General features: G+C 46.0%; 1 protein-coding gene across 1 annotated transcript in view; it reads right to left on the bottom strand.

Annotated features, from left to right (window-relative positions):
- Positions 1-400: 400 nt before the first annotated feature.
- LOC144165018 (uncharacterized) overlaps positions 401-20081 on the bottom strand; it is a 34630-nt gene continuing 14949 nt past the window's right edge. Inside the window, exon 2 of the mRNA XM_077695188.1 lies at positions 401-602. Coding sequence (XP_077551314.1) covers positions 416-602 — 187 coding nt within the window. The 3' untranslated portion in view covers positions 401-415. The remainder of the gene's footprint in view (positions 603-20081) is intronic.

Here is a 20081-nt window from a genome sequence, read left to right as displayed (position 1 = left end):
AAATCCTTTCGGTCGACATGAAAACTGAGCCTGCAAATAAAGCGTAGAATAAGAGGGATTATCCCAAGGCTGAGCACCAATGATGTTTTTGGGAAATCATTGCTTCCTCAAACGATGCTACTTATTGAACATTGACTGAAGTACGGCTACAGATATTTCACACTGCCCCAAGCTAGTATCATTAGTACAGTTAGTTTATAATTGAGAATTGTTAAAATCGGATTTTTTTTAGGGGGTCTACTTTATATATAGTCTTCACTTTTCTTGAGAGCAAAGAACGCCGCGGTGCACAACGCTTCGTCCGGACATCACACAATAGTATGCGTCTTTTGTTGTTATAATAAAACGTTTCACTTTCGCAACACGCTACAGAGAAATGTGTCACAACTCACGCTTAATTCCGGGAGTTGTAGTTTCAGACGGAGGCTTCTCGGTAGGCTTCTGTGTAGGCGTGTGTGTAGGTGTCCTTGTAGGCTTCTGTGTAGTCCGCCGTGTAGTCTTCCGTGTGGTCTTCCGTGTAGTCTTCTGTGTAGTCTTCAGTGTAGTCTTCCCTGTAGATTTTGGCTTGGGGTTCGGTGTGGTCGTTTTGGCTGGTGGGGGTGCTGCGGGAAAAAACACGCCTGATCAGACTTGTTCACAGTATAAGATGCTGTCGCCGGTAACAACTTCACTAAAAAATTGCTGGCACGTTAGCGACACGAACATTGCAATGATCTCGCACAGCGCATCGGTTAATGTTACACATGCAGCGTCAATGCGTCATTGTCACAGCACTTTATCTAAATGGTTACGGATTAAATTGCGCCGCAGTCACACATCTCGTGAGGCCATTCTGTCGACTTCATAATCTGTTGCCCCTGTGCAGAGTCACCAGCTGCTGGCCTACAAAGACCTAAAAAATCTGTAATTTGACGTTGATGGTACTCTACAAAACATGAATAACCTCACATTCATCTAGGCCTCCACAGAAGGAACCACTGCCAGCCAAACGGCCCCGATCTGCGAAAGCTGCGGAAACATCTAAAACCCGGCGCTCTTCTGGAAAGACGTAGAAATGGAAAATTCTGCGTATACGGCCAGCCCCTAAGCTGTCCACATGAATAGGAGGCGAGACACCTAAAAAGAACATGCTGTGAGAAGTTGCACTTTCTTTGCTCGGAAGTGCTATTCAGCACATAGGCAGAAGGGCGTTGCTGCTGCGTTGTTAAGTGAATGCGGTTTTCTCAATTACAATACAAGAAAGCCATTATTCTGCCAGTGTTTACAACTACAATGTCGATTGTCAATATACCAAACCGTATCTAGTATGCACCTGCATCAACGTAGCTGGTATCAGGAGTGCTTTTTGATCGGGCCCAAAAGCAACGCAGGAGTGGGAATTTTTGGGCACAATCTGTCACCTTAAAGGATAGGCAGCTCCTATTTAACACAATATTGTGGTTCAGAGAAAGTTTTACCTTGGATTTAGGCACGTTTACATTGTTTTGGAACAGCAACAGAGAAGTGGGGTGCTTTCAGCGGCCAATTTGTCACCAGGAAAGAAGCTGGCCTTGTTTTAGAGAAAAAATTCACTTCTACCGCATTTTTTTTTCAAGGTGCGTTTCTTGCATTTCGGACGCCGCTACTTGTGTGGCGTAGAGCAAAAAATTGAAGCCAGGTGTTTATCTATGAATCATTTATCCGAGAGTCTCACTCTGACAGGAACATTTATTCTCAAATTGGTTACGTGCATCCAGCTTTAACTCAAACATCTTGCTCTGACTAGCCACTTACACAAAGCTTTACGGTGAACGTTTTATGTGTAAACAAATGATCACAATATCTAATGGAATATGGGGTTGAAATCGAATTGGCGGAGCCATGAAATTTATTAGTAGACGTTATTAAAATTAGTGACTACAATGTGGAAGATTTATGCAACGCTCAAGAGTGTAAAAAGATTACAAGAAGCTGTAGCGTCACCATCATAATCTTCTTAAGCGCCACCATCATCATCAGCAGATTGGTCAGCTGGCTCAGGAGGACACGCAACACTGGGTACCCGGCACACCTCGGGAACGGCACCCTCGTTCTAAGCGTCCTGTCCATGGCACAGCCAACGCAAGAGCAATTATTGTGGGCTCGGCCGCACCGCCTCATCGGCCGCCTACAATTTGGTGACCCGGACAAGCGGCTTCGCCATGGCATCTCACCGCTGCTTCGCCAGCCACAATGCGGACAGCGGCACGCGACGAACGTCCATCGCCCTCCCAGAACTTCCCTTGCTGATTCCGTTTGACGCCATCAGAAACCACGCTGCTTGGTTCGTCATCCTGGAGAGCCATTTTTACACTCACGATATCCAGTCCCAGGAAACCAGGTACCTCATCACTTTAGAGAAGTTACCTGCTGACCTCATTGAGCGCATCCAGCTGCCGGCCCCAGGCCCTAGTGCATACGACAGTCTGAAGGCCGCTGTCCTAAACCATTGCGGTATGGGAACCCAGCGGACGCCAACAGCGGCTGAACCAACGCCATTGTCTATACCACCACGCCTTCCAACGGCACCTGTCGATTCCAATTCGTGGGAATGTCCAGCATCGCCTGTCCAGGAAACACGAGCCCCAGCTACGACTTTCAGCAAGACGGAGTCGACCTTTTGCTTCGTGAACTCGACAGTACATCCCGACGACGAACCACCTCCTCAGGGCAGGTGTACGAGTGATCTCCGAGACCACTCCACTCCCGTTGTACGACAGCCGTCTTCCTCGCCTCAGGATGTACGACAGCCTCCAGCAGCCAACGACAGCCCGAGATTCAGGGAAGTCCAACTTACCGTCAAAGCAGATCAGACTGCTCCCGACAATCCTGACGTCCTGCCTACGATGACAAGACTGGAACAAGGATTGTGGGACAAGCCTCCCAACAAACGTGGCCGAAAGCAGCATTACGCGTCTCCGTGCCATCGCGAGACGCCTCACAAACTGGCCACCAGACCTCTACCGATTCCCTGCTGCAAGAGAACTTTCAGTCGACACTATAACATTAGCTCAACTGTGCGACTACGAGCAAGGCACACAAAACTAGCGCGCAAGACGGGAAGGAGACTTCACGGCAGAGCAACCACAGCTCATCATCAGACCTCCCTGCTTGCAAAGGCTCCACGATGCCGCCTCCCGTTTGGTGTTCGCAAGTTGCAAAGACAGCGGTGCAGCCACCATCCCCACTCTAAAGACCACCCGCGCAGGTATTTCAACTCCCCTTACACTGCATATCGGCCGCTCCTGTGCCTCCCGTGGAAGCTGTGCTTGCTAATCACACCGTCTACGGAAGATCCAGTTGCACCACTTCCTCCCACGCGTCCTCTGCCGCACTCCCAGCCTCGTCCACCAGAGGTTTCCCCACATCCCGGACGCTACCTCGCCAGCGACCAGGACCGTGCCGTTATTCAACCCCTACCCCTTGACCACTGACTGCCCACGGACTCTTCCTGACAGCGGACAAATTGTACATACCTGTACATAGTGCGTAGTGCATTTTCGTGCATTGCCATTTACATTCGTCACTTTACCGCGCTTCACGCTAAGGGGAAGCCCTGTAGCGCCACCATCATAATCTTCTTAAGCGCCACCATCATCATCAGCAGATTGGTCAGCTGGCTCAGGAGGACACGCAACACTGGGTACCCGGCACACCTCGGGAACGGCACCCTCGTTCTAAGCGTCCTGTCCATGGCACAGCCAACGCAAGAGCAATAATTGTGGGTTCGGCCGCACCGCCTCATCGGCCGCCTACAAAGCTAAAATGAGGCTGGCTGGTGCAAAGATCCAATCTACTCACTATGAAACGGAATACATAACCGTGCGCACAGCATGAAAAGACCGATTGGTGGAACAAATCTATACTACGTTGTACGCTGTAAAGGTGAGTCAGGGTACAGCATAATCCTACAAATACTGCTTGCGAGGTCTCACTTATGAATATAGAGGGGGTACAAAAGGCGCCAAATAGTATGCAAAAAAAGCGTCTTGCACTACGGCATCACTAGATCACGCGAAAGAGGGACGCAAACGTGGAGCTAGAAAGCTACATTCAAAAGGCATGAAAATAACACACGGATAAGCCTACTCTGTGTTTTAAACAAGCTGTTTACAAATACATTGCGTACCTACCAGTGGGTTAACCAACGGTGTTTAACCCGTCGAATAGGGGACATACAATACAGTAACCGCCCAAACCCAATGACAAAATGCAGTTTTGGTTTCCAAGCCGCGTGGAAATTGATGGACATGAGATAGCAGTCCCAGTGGCACGCAGGTCAGTATTAGGACAACTAAAATAGTAAAGATTCTTCACTGTCGTTCTATGGAATTTATCAGGAGTAAACTGACAGCAAAACGGCTATCCTTGTGGAGTAATGTATTTAGCAAAAACGCCCCCTGGTTAAGCCCAAATGGTGCAGACACCAAGAACTCCTCACTGAAGTGCTTTTATGTCGCCTCCCCATTGTACATACGTATCCTACACAAGATTCTATTCCCAAAACAAAATAAACCGAGATGTGACCAATGTAACCACGAGCTGAGAGTAAACCACACCATACTCGGATGCGAAAAACTCGGGATCGTGAGAAACGTCTTCAAGCAGTTCAGGTGGAACAGGTTCCTCTCCATTCCAGTTACCTATTAGGAGACCATGCGCTAGTTTCCATTTCCTGTGTTTTTAGTTTACAGCGTCTTAAAAACTATTTAGTCATTTTCTATACGCAAACACACAACCCGTCTTTTGTCGCATGGTGGCCTCAGTTGCTTATGTGCCATAAAAACAAACACGGCGCAACAACGTGTGCCTACTGTCCAGTCATGAGAGAATAATTCTAGTCGAAGCAGAGCAGTATTAAAAATGGGATGATTCACACATACAACAAGAGGCGGCCATCTCGTAACGCCACGTGACACGGGTATCACGCGTCACCATAAATGGCACGACGCAGCCTACTGCGTGCGCCATACCCTCCAGCTGCCCTTGCTACGTTATCTACAAATGACCTTTCTCACAAACAGCGAGTATTAATTATCGGTCAGGCAAACTCAATACCTTTTTTCAGCCCATTGCACCATGACACCCAAACTAAACCCAGGACCTCCCAGTGCCCTAATGGTCGCCGACGACTAAGTCACCCAGCCCCGGCGTGTACGTCTGATGATCTCCGTCGAGGGAAAAGTGGGTCTTTCTAACACCGACGCCAAAGGTGAGACCTAACAAATTGCCTCTTGCTTCATAGCTTTTACGCCTTCGCAAGAGGCTTTGAGCGCTTGAAACACAGCAATGCTCAAGATTTTGTGTTGTATTTTCTGGACAATCAGTATATAAATCAGGGTGTCGAACCAGAACGGACCCGAAAACCAGAGCCGAACACGAATTGTTGCCCTGAACCGGAACCGAACCGTACCCGCATTTTTCCGCCATTTTGGAGCTAAACCCTAACCGGAACGAATCAAAGAAACCGTTCCGAACCGGTTCCGGTGCTTCAAGACTGATTTATACTGTTTGATTATGGGGCTCTACTTCAAGTCTGAAGATATTTTTACCACTCGCCTGACAGCACCGCCAAATATTATGCATAGTCTGTAGTTCCACAAACCATATGGTTCTCTTCTTATTATTACCTTGATTTTATTTTGAAGTTGTATGTATATACCCTCAAATTGTATTAGGTACTGCGGTCTCCTCCAGTTTTCTTTTGCTTTTAGAATCGTATATTTGGATTCTTCATGGTTGCAGTGTACATATTGTGCAAAGTTTTCTATGTCTAATTTTATAAACCCATGCCCACTTCTGAAAGTCATCAAGTATATAATCAACAATAAATCCATATCTTATACTTGTTCTTGTTCTAACAGGCAGTTATTTATTTATTTATTTACACACACTGCCAATCCCAATTAGGGATTATTGCAGGAAGGGCACATACATTGTGGAAGTGCAAGATTTATACAAAGGGTACTCACTGAAATATTGCAATACGAGTGAAACAAAACCGACTGCAATACATTTTATGAGTACATCACTACAATTATAACTACATCAATACCATAGAACATCAATACCAACTAGTACTGAAAAAAGAATACTGAGCACTTCAAACAGTGTACAAAAAAACTCAGTTTGTAATTCCAAAGACAATAAGTAACATTCAAGCAGGGATGAAAAAGTTTCCAATGATTGTCTGTTCGTTATGCTGATTGGCAAATTATTCCACTCACTAATTGCTAGTGGAAAAAAAGAATATTTCAGACAGTCAGTACGGCACTGATATTCATTCAGTGTCTGTGAATGCTTTTGTCGTGTTGGCCTTGTTTCTGCGTACGACATGTACTTTGAACTGTCTATGTGTAGCTGTTCGTAAATTAATTGATACAGGAATTTCTGATGTGCCAGTTTAGCGCGGTTTTTTATTGTTAAGAGTACTGCTTTTTTTAATTAAAAAGTTCTGTGGGTGAGTCTTATTCTGTACTTGTTTTAAACAAATCTCATCGCTTTTCGATATATTCGTTCTAGGGCATTTATGAGATTGATTGTAAAGGGAAACCACGCGACATTTGCATATTCTAAGACGGGTCTGACGAATGCTCTGTAGGCGAGAAGTTTGGTTTCATGTGGTGCAGAACTGAGACTTCTACGAAGGAAAAACAGTTGTTTTAATGCAGCTGGTGTGATATGGCTAATGTGGATATCCCATCTAAAATCTTGTGTTAAAGTTAAATCTAGATATTTGTGTTCAGTCACTACCGGAAGTAGAGAGTTGCGTAAACGAATTCAGATACATGCTTTTTTCTGGTTATCCTCAAGAGAGCAGATTTTTTTAATATTCAGGGTCATTTGCCATAGAGCACACCAGCTAGATATGTACTGCAAGGCATTGTTCAATTTTACATCATCTTCTGGTGCGTTAATTCCTTGGTAAAGTATACAGTCATCGGCGAAAAGCCTCACATTAACACCAATGCCAGCAGGTAAATCATTAATTAAGATCAGGATTAAAATGGGCGCCAAAACACTGCCCTGTGGTACACCTGACGTAACATTGGCTATGGTAGAACTTTCGCGATTGACTTGCACGTACTGTGTTCGGTTACTCAGATAATTGTCTATCCAGTCAGTAAGTGGACCTGTGCCTATTGTTGCTTCTAATTTTCTTACAAGTTTTTTGTGTGGCACCCGATCAAAAGCCTTTGAGAAATCCAATACATTTAAATCGGTTTGTTTTCTTCAGTCTACATTGAGGGAGATGTGGTGAATTAGTTCAACCAGTTGGGTAACTGTGGATATTCCTTTGCGAAAACCGTGTTGTAATGGCGATAAGATGTGATTCTGGTCAAGATACAATGTTAGATGTTTAAGAATTATGTGTTCTAGTAGTTTGCAGGTTCTGCTGGTTAGTGAGATGGGTCTCAAGTTTGATGGGTCAGCTTCACTACCAGATTTATGAATAGGGGCTACCTTTGCGATTTTCCATTCTTGGGGGAGGGAACAGGTTGATAGGGACTTATTGAAAAGTATACACAAGTATTTGGCTACCCATTCAGCATATCTCCTAAGAAATTAGTTCGGCAAGTTGTCCGGACCGGCACCCTTTTTAGTATCTAATTTTAACGACAAATTAAGCACTCCGGACTCTGTCACAACAAGTGGTTCAATATGTTGGTGGTTGCAAATGTCAACATCAGGCACATTTCCGTCAACAACCGTGAAAACAGATTGAAAATAGTTATTTAGCGAGTTTGCTTTATCTTTGCTTTCTTCTGGGGCCACGGGCCTATTATAGTTTTTGGGATTGAGGTAGTTCAAGAACTTCTGGGCAGACGTTTTCAAAAATTTGGGTAGCGTTCTCGTAAAACAGTTTGCTTTGGACATTTTTATTTGGGATTTCATGTTACTAAGAGCTTGACTCAACTTGTTCCGAATTTGTGGCGTAGGTTTTGCCTTCAAAGTTTTTCTGAGGCGTTTTACTTTACGCTTGGAATGAATAATTTCACGCGTTATCCAGGGGTTATGTTTTCTTGTTTTCTTTGTTTTAGACGGCACATAGTTAAGAACGCAGTGTGTTAGGACCGCTTTGAACCTTGCCCATAGGATTTCTATATTTGTGTCTGCATCATTCGCAAGTAGTTCAAACGAAGCAAGTTCATGGAAAAGATAATCAACTATGCTGGTGTCATCGGCATGGATCATGTCAAAATATGTAGTAAAGGAGTTGGGATGTCAATTATAGACACAGAGCCTTGAATAACTTCGTGGTCGAATACGCCTGCAAGAATTACGATCTGTGCTTGATCTGCAGGGAAATGATCGCTTAAAAACACCACGTCAAGTACATTAGAACAGCACCCTTGAACACGGGTAGGCTGTTTTAGAATTTTGGAGAGAATAAATGTCAACATGATATCAAGGAGCACATCCGAGCATGCGCTGTGGTGTTGCATTGTTTGCCAGTTTATATCGGGTAAATTAAAATCGCGAGCAAGATTAGCCTGGCTCCGAGTACAAACAGCAGCGGCACACAAACCCTCGAAATCCTCTACGTCACCGGGACGTCTTGTACAGGTAAATTTTGTCGTGTTTACTGCTCTACTAGAGTGTGACAATTAAAAAAAAAACTTGGCTCCGCATTGGTGAAGCTGAACATAACAATAACGAAAGCATGGTATGAAAAATTTTCAGCAAATTGAAGAGGTGGAACAGCCACTCTTTGTTCGATCTTATCTGAATTCATCCGCCCCCCCCCCCCCCTGTGTAATTCGAAATTTCGGGTTCTTTGGACGCGCCGTCTAGTCCCTTCCGAATTCTGCGGTCTTCTATGGCCGAAAACTCAATAATTATGAGAGATTCGGCCGCACTTCGGTAAATTTGAACTCCCAACCGAGTTCAGGTGAGAAAAAGCAGGGCATTCTTCCGCGCCCCCGTTCAGTAATTCGGATACGCAGAAGAAATCAAACGCGCATTTTCGTGATCAGAACTTCGAGATTGGAATGGGATATACGAACCAGTTTGGTACACCTCGAAGGCACTCACTAAAGAAACACATGGCACCGGTTCACAACCAAGTAAAAGGCAAAGTGCCCACCCATGTGGTCATTATCTAGCCGACAAACCAGGCGACCATGACATTGTCTCTTCAGCCTTCTGTTTCGAACACTTTTTTATTGTCAGTATACGACAGTGACTAACTTAAAAAAACACGTTTCCTGATTTTCAATGCATCTTTAGGTTTCATGGCTGTTCTCCCGAAAATTCGTACAATCTCTTCGGTACCGTGACATTCAAAATAACGGGGATCCACGGCCCTGTATACATGGGGTAAGTCTGTAGGAAGCAACGAAACTGAAAGGAAAAATCTGCAGAAATTCAGATAATGAGCTAATAATGCCGCTTATGCCGCTTTTGTAGACAGTGAGTTTTCTGCAGCCACAGATGGCTATGAGTAGCGAGAAAGATTAGAATATTTGTTTCTTTTTGCGTTCTCTTTTATTTCTGTTCACCAATGGTATAAACATATTGACCAGAATAGCGATGAAGTGCGTTTCCTTCGCTAATAAGGTTTTTTTTGACGATGGAAGGCGCACTGCAGAGTTGGTTCATTCACATTATTTTATAGGAATTTCCAACGTTCTTTCGCGGTAGTTTTTTTGTTTATTTGTCGGCCTTGGAAGAACTGTATATATATATATATTTTAATTTTGTCAGTTCATTTTTGTGAAAATATTTGTTCTTTGTAATTTTTGCTTTTCTAAATTTTGCACGATCAATTATTTCGGTTTGCGCTGTTATAACGATTACATGCGGTACTTTCGTCAAATATGCATTTTTCTGGAAATGCAGATTGTAAAACTACTGCTTGTGAATTCACTATGCTACTACCTTTACTAGAACACAGTCGTTGTCACCTGTCCCTTGAAGTGTCATTCGCAAGCATCAATTGTCCTTGTTTCCGTATATTCAGTGAGTCATTATAGCCGTTCGTTGCATCTGTGCTGTCTGTTAGCCCTGAAGGGGGGAGAATGAAACCGCACTTCGCCCTGGAAGGTGGGGAGAATGAAATTGCACTAGACGCCACTTACCACGCTTTCGAGGTGGACGCCGGACAGTTTTCGACTTCTCGCACTGCTAATGATCTCGTGTTATAGCTAAACCGCCATTGGAACTATGGGTACATGAAAAGCGCAGAAGACCAAACAGTTTTCGTAAAATGCCTCACTGTGCGACATAACTGCCACCTACAGGGGTTGCCTGCCCTCCATTTAGGCTGCCCGCTTGCCAGTAAACTACTTGTCTGCCTGCCTGCTTGCCAGCAGAAGCTTCCGTTGGGGACCTGTGATTTGAAGACGAGGTGCAGCCCGTCATGAGGCACCCAGCGGGGCGGGGGTTCACAAAGCCGCACTACGGTGGCAATACATGCTACCAAAAACGATGGTGGACGAAAGGGTCGTCTGCTTTGCGGGCGAACGGGGCAATGGGCAGCCTGCAGGAAGGCTCTCCGTTGCCAGAATATTCAGGAGAAGACGCTACAACAGCGAAGCAGAAGGGGTAGGGGGCCGTACTCGGCACCGCATCGCTGGCCCCTGGCCATGCCTCCTCGCCAGAAGACTGCGGCGAGGGTGCGTAATTTGAAGACGAGGTGGGAACCCTCACTGGTCGGTGAGGGGAGTGTGTTCCAAGGCGTCACCGCGGCGGGTCATGGTTTAGGGCGCAGCACTTAAGTGCCCATTCCTGTGGTTTCGCGTAGACCCTCCGCGTCTGCCTTGTTGTAACCGGGAGAACGAAGACACCACCGAAGATGGAGCGAGCAAGAAAGCGGAGGTCAAAACTGCGAGGGGGAGCGCGTTATGCGAGGCGGCACGAGATATACTCTCTCCGCGGAAACGCCGTAAGAGAGAATAGCGCGCGCCACCCCTCGTTCTCTGATGACACGATCACTTCCTGTAACTCAGCAGCTGTGCACCGTCACCTAGAAGATTGCAGTGCACGCTGAACTCAAATGTCGCATTACGGAGGCTTCCAATCGGTAGCCATTTTTTTGTTTCTTCAACAAAACAACTGCGGGGTATTATACTGTGGATTTAGAAGGCCGAAAAAAATGAAATTCAATTATGAAAATGAGCGAAAGTAAATTATTATAAAAGAAATTGGCAGAACAATGAATAAATGGTTAACACACAAAGTGAAGATTAACAGATATTAGCAGCCTTAAGAGTCCTTGCGAATTTTTTATTTCAGTTCAGCTAGGGTTGTAATCGTTGACCTTACATAAAAAGATTCAAGTTTGCAAGACAAAATATTTGCGCAAACAGACATTAAGAATTTGTTTTTCTAGCGACATGAGATAGCAACGAAAACGCAGCACAAAAAACTTGTTTTATTTTCTCCGAACCCTTTACAACCCGTTCGAAACACTTTGAACCGGTTCGAACCGGAACGGAATGGTGCTCCAGAACGGAACCCGGAACTGTACCCGAAAGGCTTTAACCCTAGGCCAAAAAGCCAAACTGAACCCGGAAAACAATCCCGTTTGACATCCTGATGTAAACACGCACGTCTCTAGCACTCCCCCAAAAATTCAAGAAGGGAGTGACGTAATCACTGTCACCGATAGCATGCGTATACGACGTTCCTGCAAGGCTGTTGAACTCTTCGATGTGAACCTTGCACTACTGGAAGGAAAACAGAAACGGGTAAAGTCTTTGCTCTGGCGATACAGTGACTTTTTGAAAACAAACTTTCGCTAATGTCGTCGTCGAGCCGTTTCGCCGTCGCGGGGGATTTGACCTCACGCGTTGCTAGGTTTAAAAACATAGCAACGCATGCGGCATGGTTCTGCAGCCAAGGAAAGTTGAAGGAAGCTGATGTTGACCGTTTCATCCTATAAAACCTGACAAAAAGAAGCAGAGCCTTGCTGTCGGCAGCCCGAGAGTGGGCGCATACCACCGGTTATCAGTATGCAAGGCACAGGGACGGAAAGATCTGAGTGCGCACGAGACGGCGCAGGTGCGATAGCAGTACGAAGTGTTGGCGAACTTGCACAAAATTGCACCTTAAAGGGGTCCTAAAATGCCTTCTGCCGATGCATGGATGTACATGTAACCAAATAAAGCAATGTATTAGCAATCTCCTCCCGCAAGAATTTTGTTAAAGCGATGAGTATTAGCTGAGAAATCGTAAATCAAAAACCGCGCATTATCATCGCTCCGCGTTTCCTCCTCCTTTCGACTTACTCTCCGCTGTTGACGGCGCGCGAGACTTGCCTCCCATGATGTTGCGCTCCTCAGCGGTGACGTACTTCCGCTATTGCGCTGCTCATACTGCCGTCTGCCACGGGCAAGTTTTGTTCACACCATGAATCCCGCACTCCGCTCAAGGCTGGAAAAGCGAACGAAAAATCTGGCCGCATGTATGCGGCGGCCTGGCCTTTGCCCTTTCGCGGTGTACGTTGCTGAAGCTGCTAGCGGCGGCACGTGACTTTATCGGCGGCGAACTCGCAGCCGCACGGGAAGGATCGTGCGCTCGTTCTCTTTGATGCACCGCGCACTGTTCATCCAAAAAGCGCAGTGTCAGATGTGGCCCCACTGGTGCCGGGTCTTATTTTGCGGCGGTTGTAATTCCTGCCGACGGCATGTGAAAAGGGCATTTTAAACAGACACAGAACCCATGCAAAAAACGCTTCAATCATGTGACGAGTTCAGCTTGGGGCGACGCGTGGTGGAGAGTCACAACGTTGGCAAAACATGCTGCGGCGCGGCTCTGAGCTTTCTAGCGCTGGAGCGAGCGCCATTTCTTTGACAATCTCAAACATCGGTTGCCTTGGCAACAAGGCACAAACCGCTCTAGAAGTCAGTTACGGTTCCGGGATCCCGGTTCAGCTCGGGGCCCCACCTAGCGACATGTGAGCACTGCAGGCGTACCACTCACTCCCATTCCGAAGTGCGAGATGCGTTTGGCATTAGAGGAGGCGATGCTGTGTATGTTGTGGGCGCCTTTGTTTCGCAATGAAATGCGACGCTGTGCTTCTGCGGGTGGATAGTGCTTCCCATGGTCTGGATTATATTTCGCGATCGACGTACGACTCCACCTCGCGTGGGGTATGTGCAGTGTCCGTGGCTAAAAGCCATCTCGGCTTGTGGGCCAGAGTAAAGTGACTTGCTGTTCGTCCCCGCAAACCGCCCGCGAGGTGAGTGCCGAATTTACGACGGGCAGGAGGAGGCAACCGATCGTCTGTCAATCGCTGTTCAGATTTGCAACGCATGTTGTGACGTGGTGTTCGTTCGAAACGCATCTCTGGATTGTTTTGAAGTTGAATAAAGTGTGTGCGTCAAACCCGAGAATTCGGCTCAGGGCGTTCTCTGCGATTGCACGAAAGAAGTTCCACGGGGCTTCAACGCTTTCTTTATGGAACGTACTCAGGTAAGACAATACGCATGTCGTGGTATGGCCGTGTTGCATTCAATACAAACGGTTATGCGTTTGTTTACACTTGTTTGGTTTGTCGGAAAATGTCCAAGCACTCCGGCACAACGCTGGCAGATCAGCCGGCGAGCCGACGCTGAGCAGACGACTCATCTCTTTGGCGGAAGTGTGGGAAAACGTCCCCCAATAGCAGGATGTCTAGCTCATGACGAACATCTGGGAATCGCTGACGTACACATGTGAAGATGGCGGCGTCCAAAAACACGAACGGAAGGTTGAGAAAAACGCGACAAACTTTGCAACAAAAGTGTGAGCTTTCCGCTGCGCGTAAAAGAGTGATACTTGGCACAGATGGCGTTGACGACCCAATCTAGCGATTGCGCTAACTCATTTAGTGTGCTCAAAACGCCTTTCAGGGCCCCTTTAGGCTTTCGGTAGATTCGGTATGGCTGAAGTTCTCGTTCCGCAGTGGGCAGCCGCTATTTTGAGCCAGAAACGATTGCCAGTGATGGAAAATACAGCAAAAGAGCCTTAAAATGTTTTCACCTCAATTTACAATCTGCTTCTAACAAATTTCATGATCTTGACCACTTGTTTTCTCGTTTTGGATTTGAGTTTGATGTTATGTTTACGGAAGCTTGGTATACAAATCATTCACCTCTATTTGAACTGCTGTCTTTTTTCATGAACCGAACCTCCAGACGGGGCCCCGGTGGAATATCAATCCTGCTAAAGTCGAACTATTTAGGAGACATAATAAACGAACTTTCCTGCATAAGAAGTGACTGGGAAATGCTAAGAATTAAAACTAAGAATTTAAAGTATTAATTTTTGCAAACGAAAATCGATGTCAGCTGGTAGTAGGAGGGGATTTTAAAATCGACTTGCTTACAGATACTGCCATTTCACGTAATTTAGGAACAACTATTTTATGTTACGGATACGTAAACGTTATAAGCGAGCTTACTAGAGTCACTCCTCAATCCAGAACTTTGATTGACCTTTTCCTGATCGACAATAGTAAATTACCAACGCTTTCAGGCATGATACTAAAAGCAGTAAGTGCCCACATGGCCACATTTTTTTTTAGAAGCCCAGCCCCCACCAGTCAGAACGTAAGGAAGACCGTTCTTGCATTGATAATATAACGACGACAACGCTCGCTCAGTTTAGGATACTGATATCATCACAAATAGATTGGCAAGACGTATACAAACAAAATAGTACTGAGGGTGCTTACATATGTTTCATTGAGATTTTCAAGGACCTTTATTGCCTGTGTTTTATTTCAAATATTCGCCGTAAAAGTAAAATTAGAAAGCCACCGATAACTGCCAAGCACACTGCAAACATCAAGCAAAAAAATAAATTACATAAGCCTTTCATCAATAAGAAAGATAATAAATTGTTTGCTCAATTTAAAATATTTAGAAATAAACTTCAAAAGGAACTTAAGGCAAAGGAAGCCTATTACCACGACCTTTTTACTTCTTGCAGTGGCAAAACAGATCGTACAAGGAAAATAATTAACACCCTGCTAAACCGGAGCAGGTCGAACAGTTTGCCGTCTGAGATTGTACGTAATAACACTGTGCTGACAAATGATTCTCTTTCAAACGCTTTCAATGATTATTTTGTGCGCATGTTTCAGGGCACCACAAGTCCTGTTGCATATGGCAGCATCGAGAGCAGTATAAATTCTATTAGCCTACTACCCGTTTATGTCACTGAAAAAATGCATGTTTTCCAAAGTCTAAGTAACAGCCATGCTTGTGATAGCGATAATATACAGATAGGACCTGTCAAGCATGTTATCATAGAGATTGCCCCAGTATCATTTATCTTTAACCTTGCGATCCAACAAGCAGTTTTCCCTTCACGAATGCAAACTGCGAAAGTTATTCCTATACATAAGAAAGGTAAAAAAAACGAATTTGGTAACTACCGTTTTATCTCCATTCTCCCAGTATTTGGCAAAGGATTTGAAAAAATTATTTTGTTAAGACTTTCCAATTTCGCTAACAAACACAAAACCTTCACAGACTCGCAGTACGGATCTATACCTTCGCGCTCTACTGAACGGGCTCTAATTAGACAGAAGGAATTTCTTTTAGAATCACTAGAAAACCAAAACGTCCCACTTGCCCTTTTCGTAGATTTTACGAAAGCTTACGACTCTCTATCACATTATATTCTGTTTAAAAAGCTAGAGGCATATGGGTTTCGCATACACGCGTTACTCCTGATAAAGTCATATTTGATCCAACGTCGCCAATACGTTCAAATCAATTACTGGACTTCTGCAGTAAAACCGATCATGTCCGGCGTACCGCAAGAAAGCATATTGGGGCCGTTTTTGTTCAATTTCTACATTAATGATATAGTTACTGCTATCCCGCAGGCCAAGCCTATTATTTATGCCAACGACACCACCCTTCTATTCTTTGGACCAAACTACGCTAATTTAGTAACTATTGCGAATCAAACCTTGCTGGCGCTGGAGAAATGGTCCGACAACAATAAATTAACAGTTAATGCGTCTAAAACGAAGGCTGTGTTCTTTTTTGCTAAAAATAAGCAAACACCGGAAAACTGTACCCTTTCATATAAGTCAGAGACTATTCAGGTCGTGAGCGGCGTTAAAATTTTAGGAGTACATTTCTCTACTTCACCTAATTGGAACATTCACGTAAACCATGTGATAAATAGGCTATCTTTTGTTGTGGGCGCGTTATCAAAACTGAGACTCGTAATACCAACTCGAGTAAAAATACTAATCTACCACTCTCTTTTTCTGTCCCATCTGAATTATTGTCAACTTGTCTGGGGATTGATAACCCAGACAAATAAACAAAAAAATATTTTGCAAAAAACAGCGTTGAGAGCAATTTTCAATATTCGATTAGACAAATCCATGGAACCGGCCTTGAATACCCTAAATAAATTCAGTGTTTTAACCTTATACGACATACGTCTATTCACGCCCTATAGGAAACCGTGTTCCCACCAACGAAAGTTTTCTTCAATTAGCAAACCTCACCTAGCGAAATCTACCTTACCCTACACTACAACCTGACAAATGGATTGTAACATGCCCTAGACCAAATTACGACTCACATATGTTGTCTTTTGTTGCGCCCTCACTGCTAAACCAGTTGAGAAAATATAACGTGGATACCATGTATTCCAATCTACAAGATATTATTTTGCTAAGTTGAATACACACTCATTAACAATTTTTTTGGTTGTGCAGTAACGCGGCCCCCTTTTTTGCTTTTGTTGATTTTTTTGTCTCGTTTACTTGTTGTCTGAAGTGCTGATCACCTTGTCTTTGCTTTGTACCCGATGGGGCCAAGGGCTATTCAAGCTGTCTAGTCCAGCTTTTTGCCTTGTCCCCACCACTTTATACGAAAATATCTGTACATAAGTGGAAATAAAGAATTCATTCATTCATTCATTCATTCATTCATTCATTCATTCATTCATTCTTTGGACCACCGCTGCGTGGTACTGTCAGCGACTCATCACGTGACCCGCTATCCGCCTCCGGAGGCTTCGCGTATACTCTCTTCGCCGCAGTGTCCCAGATTAGCTAAGTGGGAGAGGGAGGCCATAATGTCTCCTATGAGTGTTGCGCTGGGGTGGAGGTTCTGAGCCGTAGTGGCAAAGTGGCGTCTCACCACCGCCAGGAGGTTGCCCGGTGAGCTGCTTCACTGGAAGATGGAGGAAGAGCGACCCGATCGAAACGGAAAAGGCGGGAAGCGGGATCACAACGGTAGACAAAAGCAGGCTTTGGACAAAAAGTATTATCATTACAGCTTCCTCTTCTTCATGGTTAGCTCAGCAAGCTGCAGACATTTTTTCGTTGACTCCTTCGTAACTCGAGCCTCTCCCTGCCACACACTGCAGCATCACCAAAGATAGACACCGATTCCCGCTAAAGGCCAGGCATCTTCACACGGGTCCGGAGATATTCCGGCACAAGTGGAAGACTTGTTCACCGACGAATCCATACTAACTTCTAAAACCGCACTGGTCAGCCCGTTTGTGCTTGTGTACAAAAAGACGTCACACCGAGGTTTTGAGTTTGATGCCGAACAGAATTACCACAAAGACGTGTTCTGCCCTTCCAGGACCTCCTCCATCACCTCTGCTACGCGAAATACTGCTCTTCGATGGATTAGAAATCTGCCTGCTGACAACTTGAAGCACCGAGCGAGGATGGCCTCGGGCGTGCTCCACGGGTTCAAGGTTATGCCTTGATGGCGGAGTAAGAATGAAGGTGAAATTAGTGCCGCAAGTAGGGTCAAACGTGCTGAATTGCTCCAATGCGCCTGCAACCGGCGCGTCCATGAAGTGCACGCCTCGTGGGTTGTTAAATTTGTGTCGGACGTAGCGAAACAACCAAGCCGAAGAGATCCGATCATAGACAGAAGAAAAAAGACGGATGGCGTGTGCATATTATTAGTGACCCCAGTATAATGCGAATATACTGCCCTTGTATTTTGATTTATGGCTCCTTTCTCCCACATGGGTAGTCATCGGATGTGTGTGACTTAAAGCATCGCCACTCAGGTTGTCTCTTACAACGGAAAGCAAGGGGGTTGGTTGGTGCATGTTAAAAACGTGGAAAGCAGCGCGAATTAACGCCACGCAGAGTAGAAGACAAAGACGACGCTGACAGTGCCGCGTGTGTGTCTTCTACTCTGCGTCCCGCTAATTCGCGCTGTTTTTCACGTTTCTAACAGGCTCTCCCCTTGAAGTCGTCGTGAGGGTAACATAACAGGCCCTGATCACGATCATTTTAACTTCATGCAGAAAACAGCTCCTAATATGTGTACCAGGCCCAAGCGTGGCCTTAGGTTACTGACCGCTTTAACACCAGCTTGACGTTTTGTCCCACGTGTCCATCGCATCAGTCATTAGCGTCCTTACAACCCTTCCTCGTGGGAAGGGTGGTAAGGACGCTGCTGTTTGCGGGTCGTTACTCGGGAAGACCGCATCCGAGCATTCCTTGCCCCCAAAATGGCTCGGGCAACAAGACTGCTGTGCCGTCCCGTGGTTGTTTGCGAACTAAGCAGCGCCTAGCCATGCAGACAACGCTGGTGTTACAGTGACTTTGTGGAGTGCGCAAGAAATGTCTTGTTAACTGTGCAAATACTTACTCCAATTGTCCTTTAGAAGCAAAGTTCCTTCGATTTTTAGCATGTTCGTGTATTCCTGACCAGCGAACATGGGGGATATGCAGTGTGCGTTGCGTGTAGGAAATACTTGCTTACATATTGCCACGGGGCAAACTACTAGACGAAGTAGTTCTGAGGGATTGATGCACAACCAAAAACAGGACGTTCAGAGACGGGTATTGGTAGAGGAATACGAGGACTTTTTGTGGGGCTGCTAACAATGCTGCCGCTAACAATGTTAGCGGCACCACAGCTTTTCCTCGTGTAAATAGGCTGAATATTTTAAATACATTTTTGTCTACCGCATCGTCGTCTCGTAACATCTTGTGGTGGAGCTGCAGGGCCTTCTGCGAAGACGGAGCTGCGGAGCGGACGCCACGTCTGGCACACTTCCCTTCGCAAGGAAAAATCGGTGACAAGCGTCACCATGACAGCCTACCCAGGCCGCGCCAGGCCAGACCATCATCCTTACCCACATGCGCGAACCCGATAAATTCAGTGCACGGATGACGGCGACGTGGAAGCGTGGATCCTTATGTACGAGCCCGTCAGTAGCCACAACTGCTGGGACCCCACACTCATGCTCGCCAACGTGAACCTCTACCTTAAAGGTACGGCCAAGGACTGGTGAGGCCCGCCTCACCAGTTGAGACATTTGTAAATAGCTTAAAGCTTTGTTCGGACGGCCCCAGAATAGGCAGCTGGTAGCCAAAAATGACCTTACCTCCCGCGTGCAAATCCCCACTGAGTCGTACGTTACTTATATTCAGAACGTGCTGTCCCCTTTGCTACAAAGTCGACCGACTGATATTCGGAAGAAAAACTGTGCAACGTGCTAAGAGGCATAGTCGACGATGCTTTTAACCGGCTGGTATTCAAGAACTGTGATAAAGTTGATACCCTTATTGCCTAATGTCGTCGTTTTGAGCAGGCGAAAAGCTGCCGAATCGCTCAAAAATTCACTCGGCTCCCTAACACGGCCGCGACATCTTCCTGCGAAGATAACCTCCAGCCGCCAGCAGGGCACGGCTATTCCACCGGAACGGCCCCGGAAAATATCACGAGACTCGTAAGTCGTGAGATTGAGGCCATGGCCTCAACTTGCTTCCCGCACGAAGCAAATAACTCCTGGGTGGTGCGGGTAACTCTCATACAGGCAGTTGTGAGCAAATAGCTGCTGAACCTAGGGGTGCCGGCAATTTGCTCCGTGAGTCACCCATGTGTTCGTAATGGCCGTCCCGTCAGCACTTCTTGACGCGACAGTATGCCGCCACGTTTCCAGAGCCGTCTCACAGATGATAAGCTGACTCCTGACGACAGGCCGATCTGTTTCAACTGCATACGTGTAGGCCACGTCGCTCGATACTGCCAGAGCCGTTCATTTCCGCCCTGCCGGAACAACTTCTACCGGTACCCTGACCACCCTCCTCGACGCCTCTACTCCCGCCGTTACCCCAG

The sequence above is a fragment of the Haemaphysalis longicornis genome, unplaced genomic scaffold, assembly GCF_048455015.1.
Source record: "Haemaphysalis longicornis isolate Haplotype H1 unplaced genomic scaffold, Haemaphysalis longicornis Haplotype H1 scaffold_14, whole genome shotgun sequence".
Classification (NCBI taxonomy): Eukaryota; Metazoa; Arthropoda; class Arachnida; order Ixodida; family Ixodidae; genus Haemaphysalis; species Haemaphysalis longicornis.
This window is presented reverse-complemented; position numbering and strand designations above follow the sequence as displayed.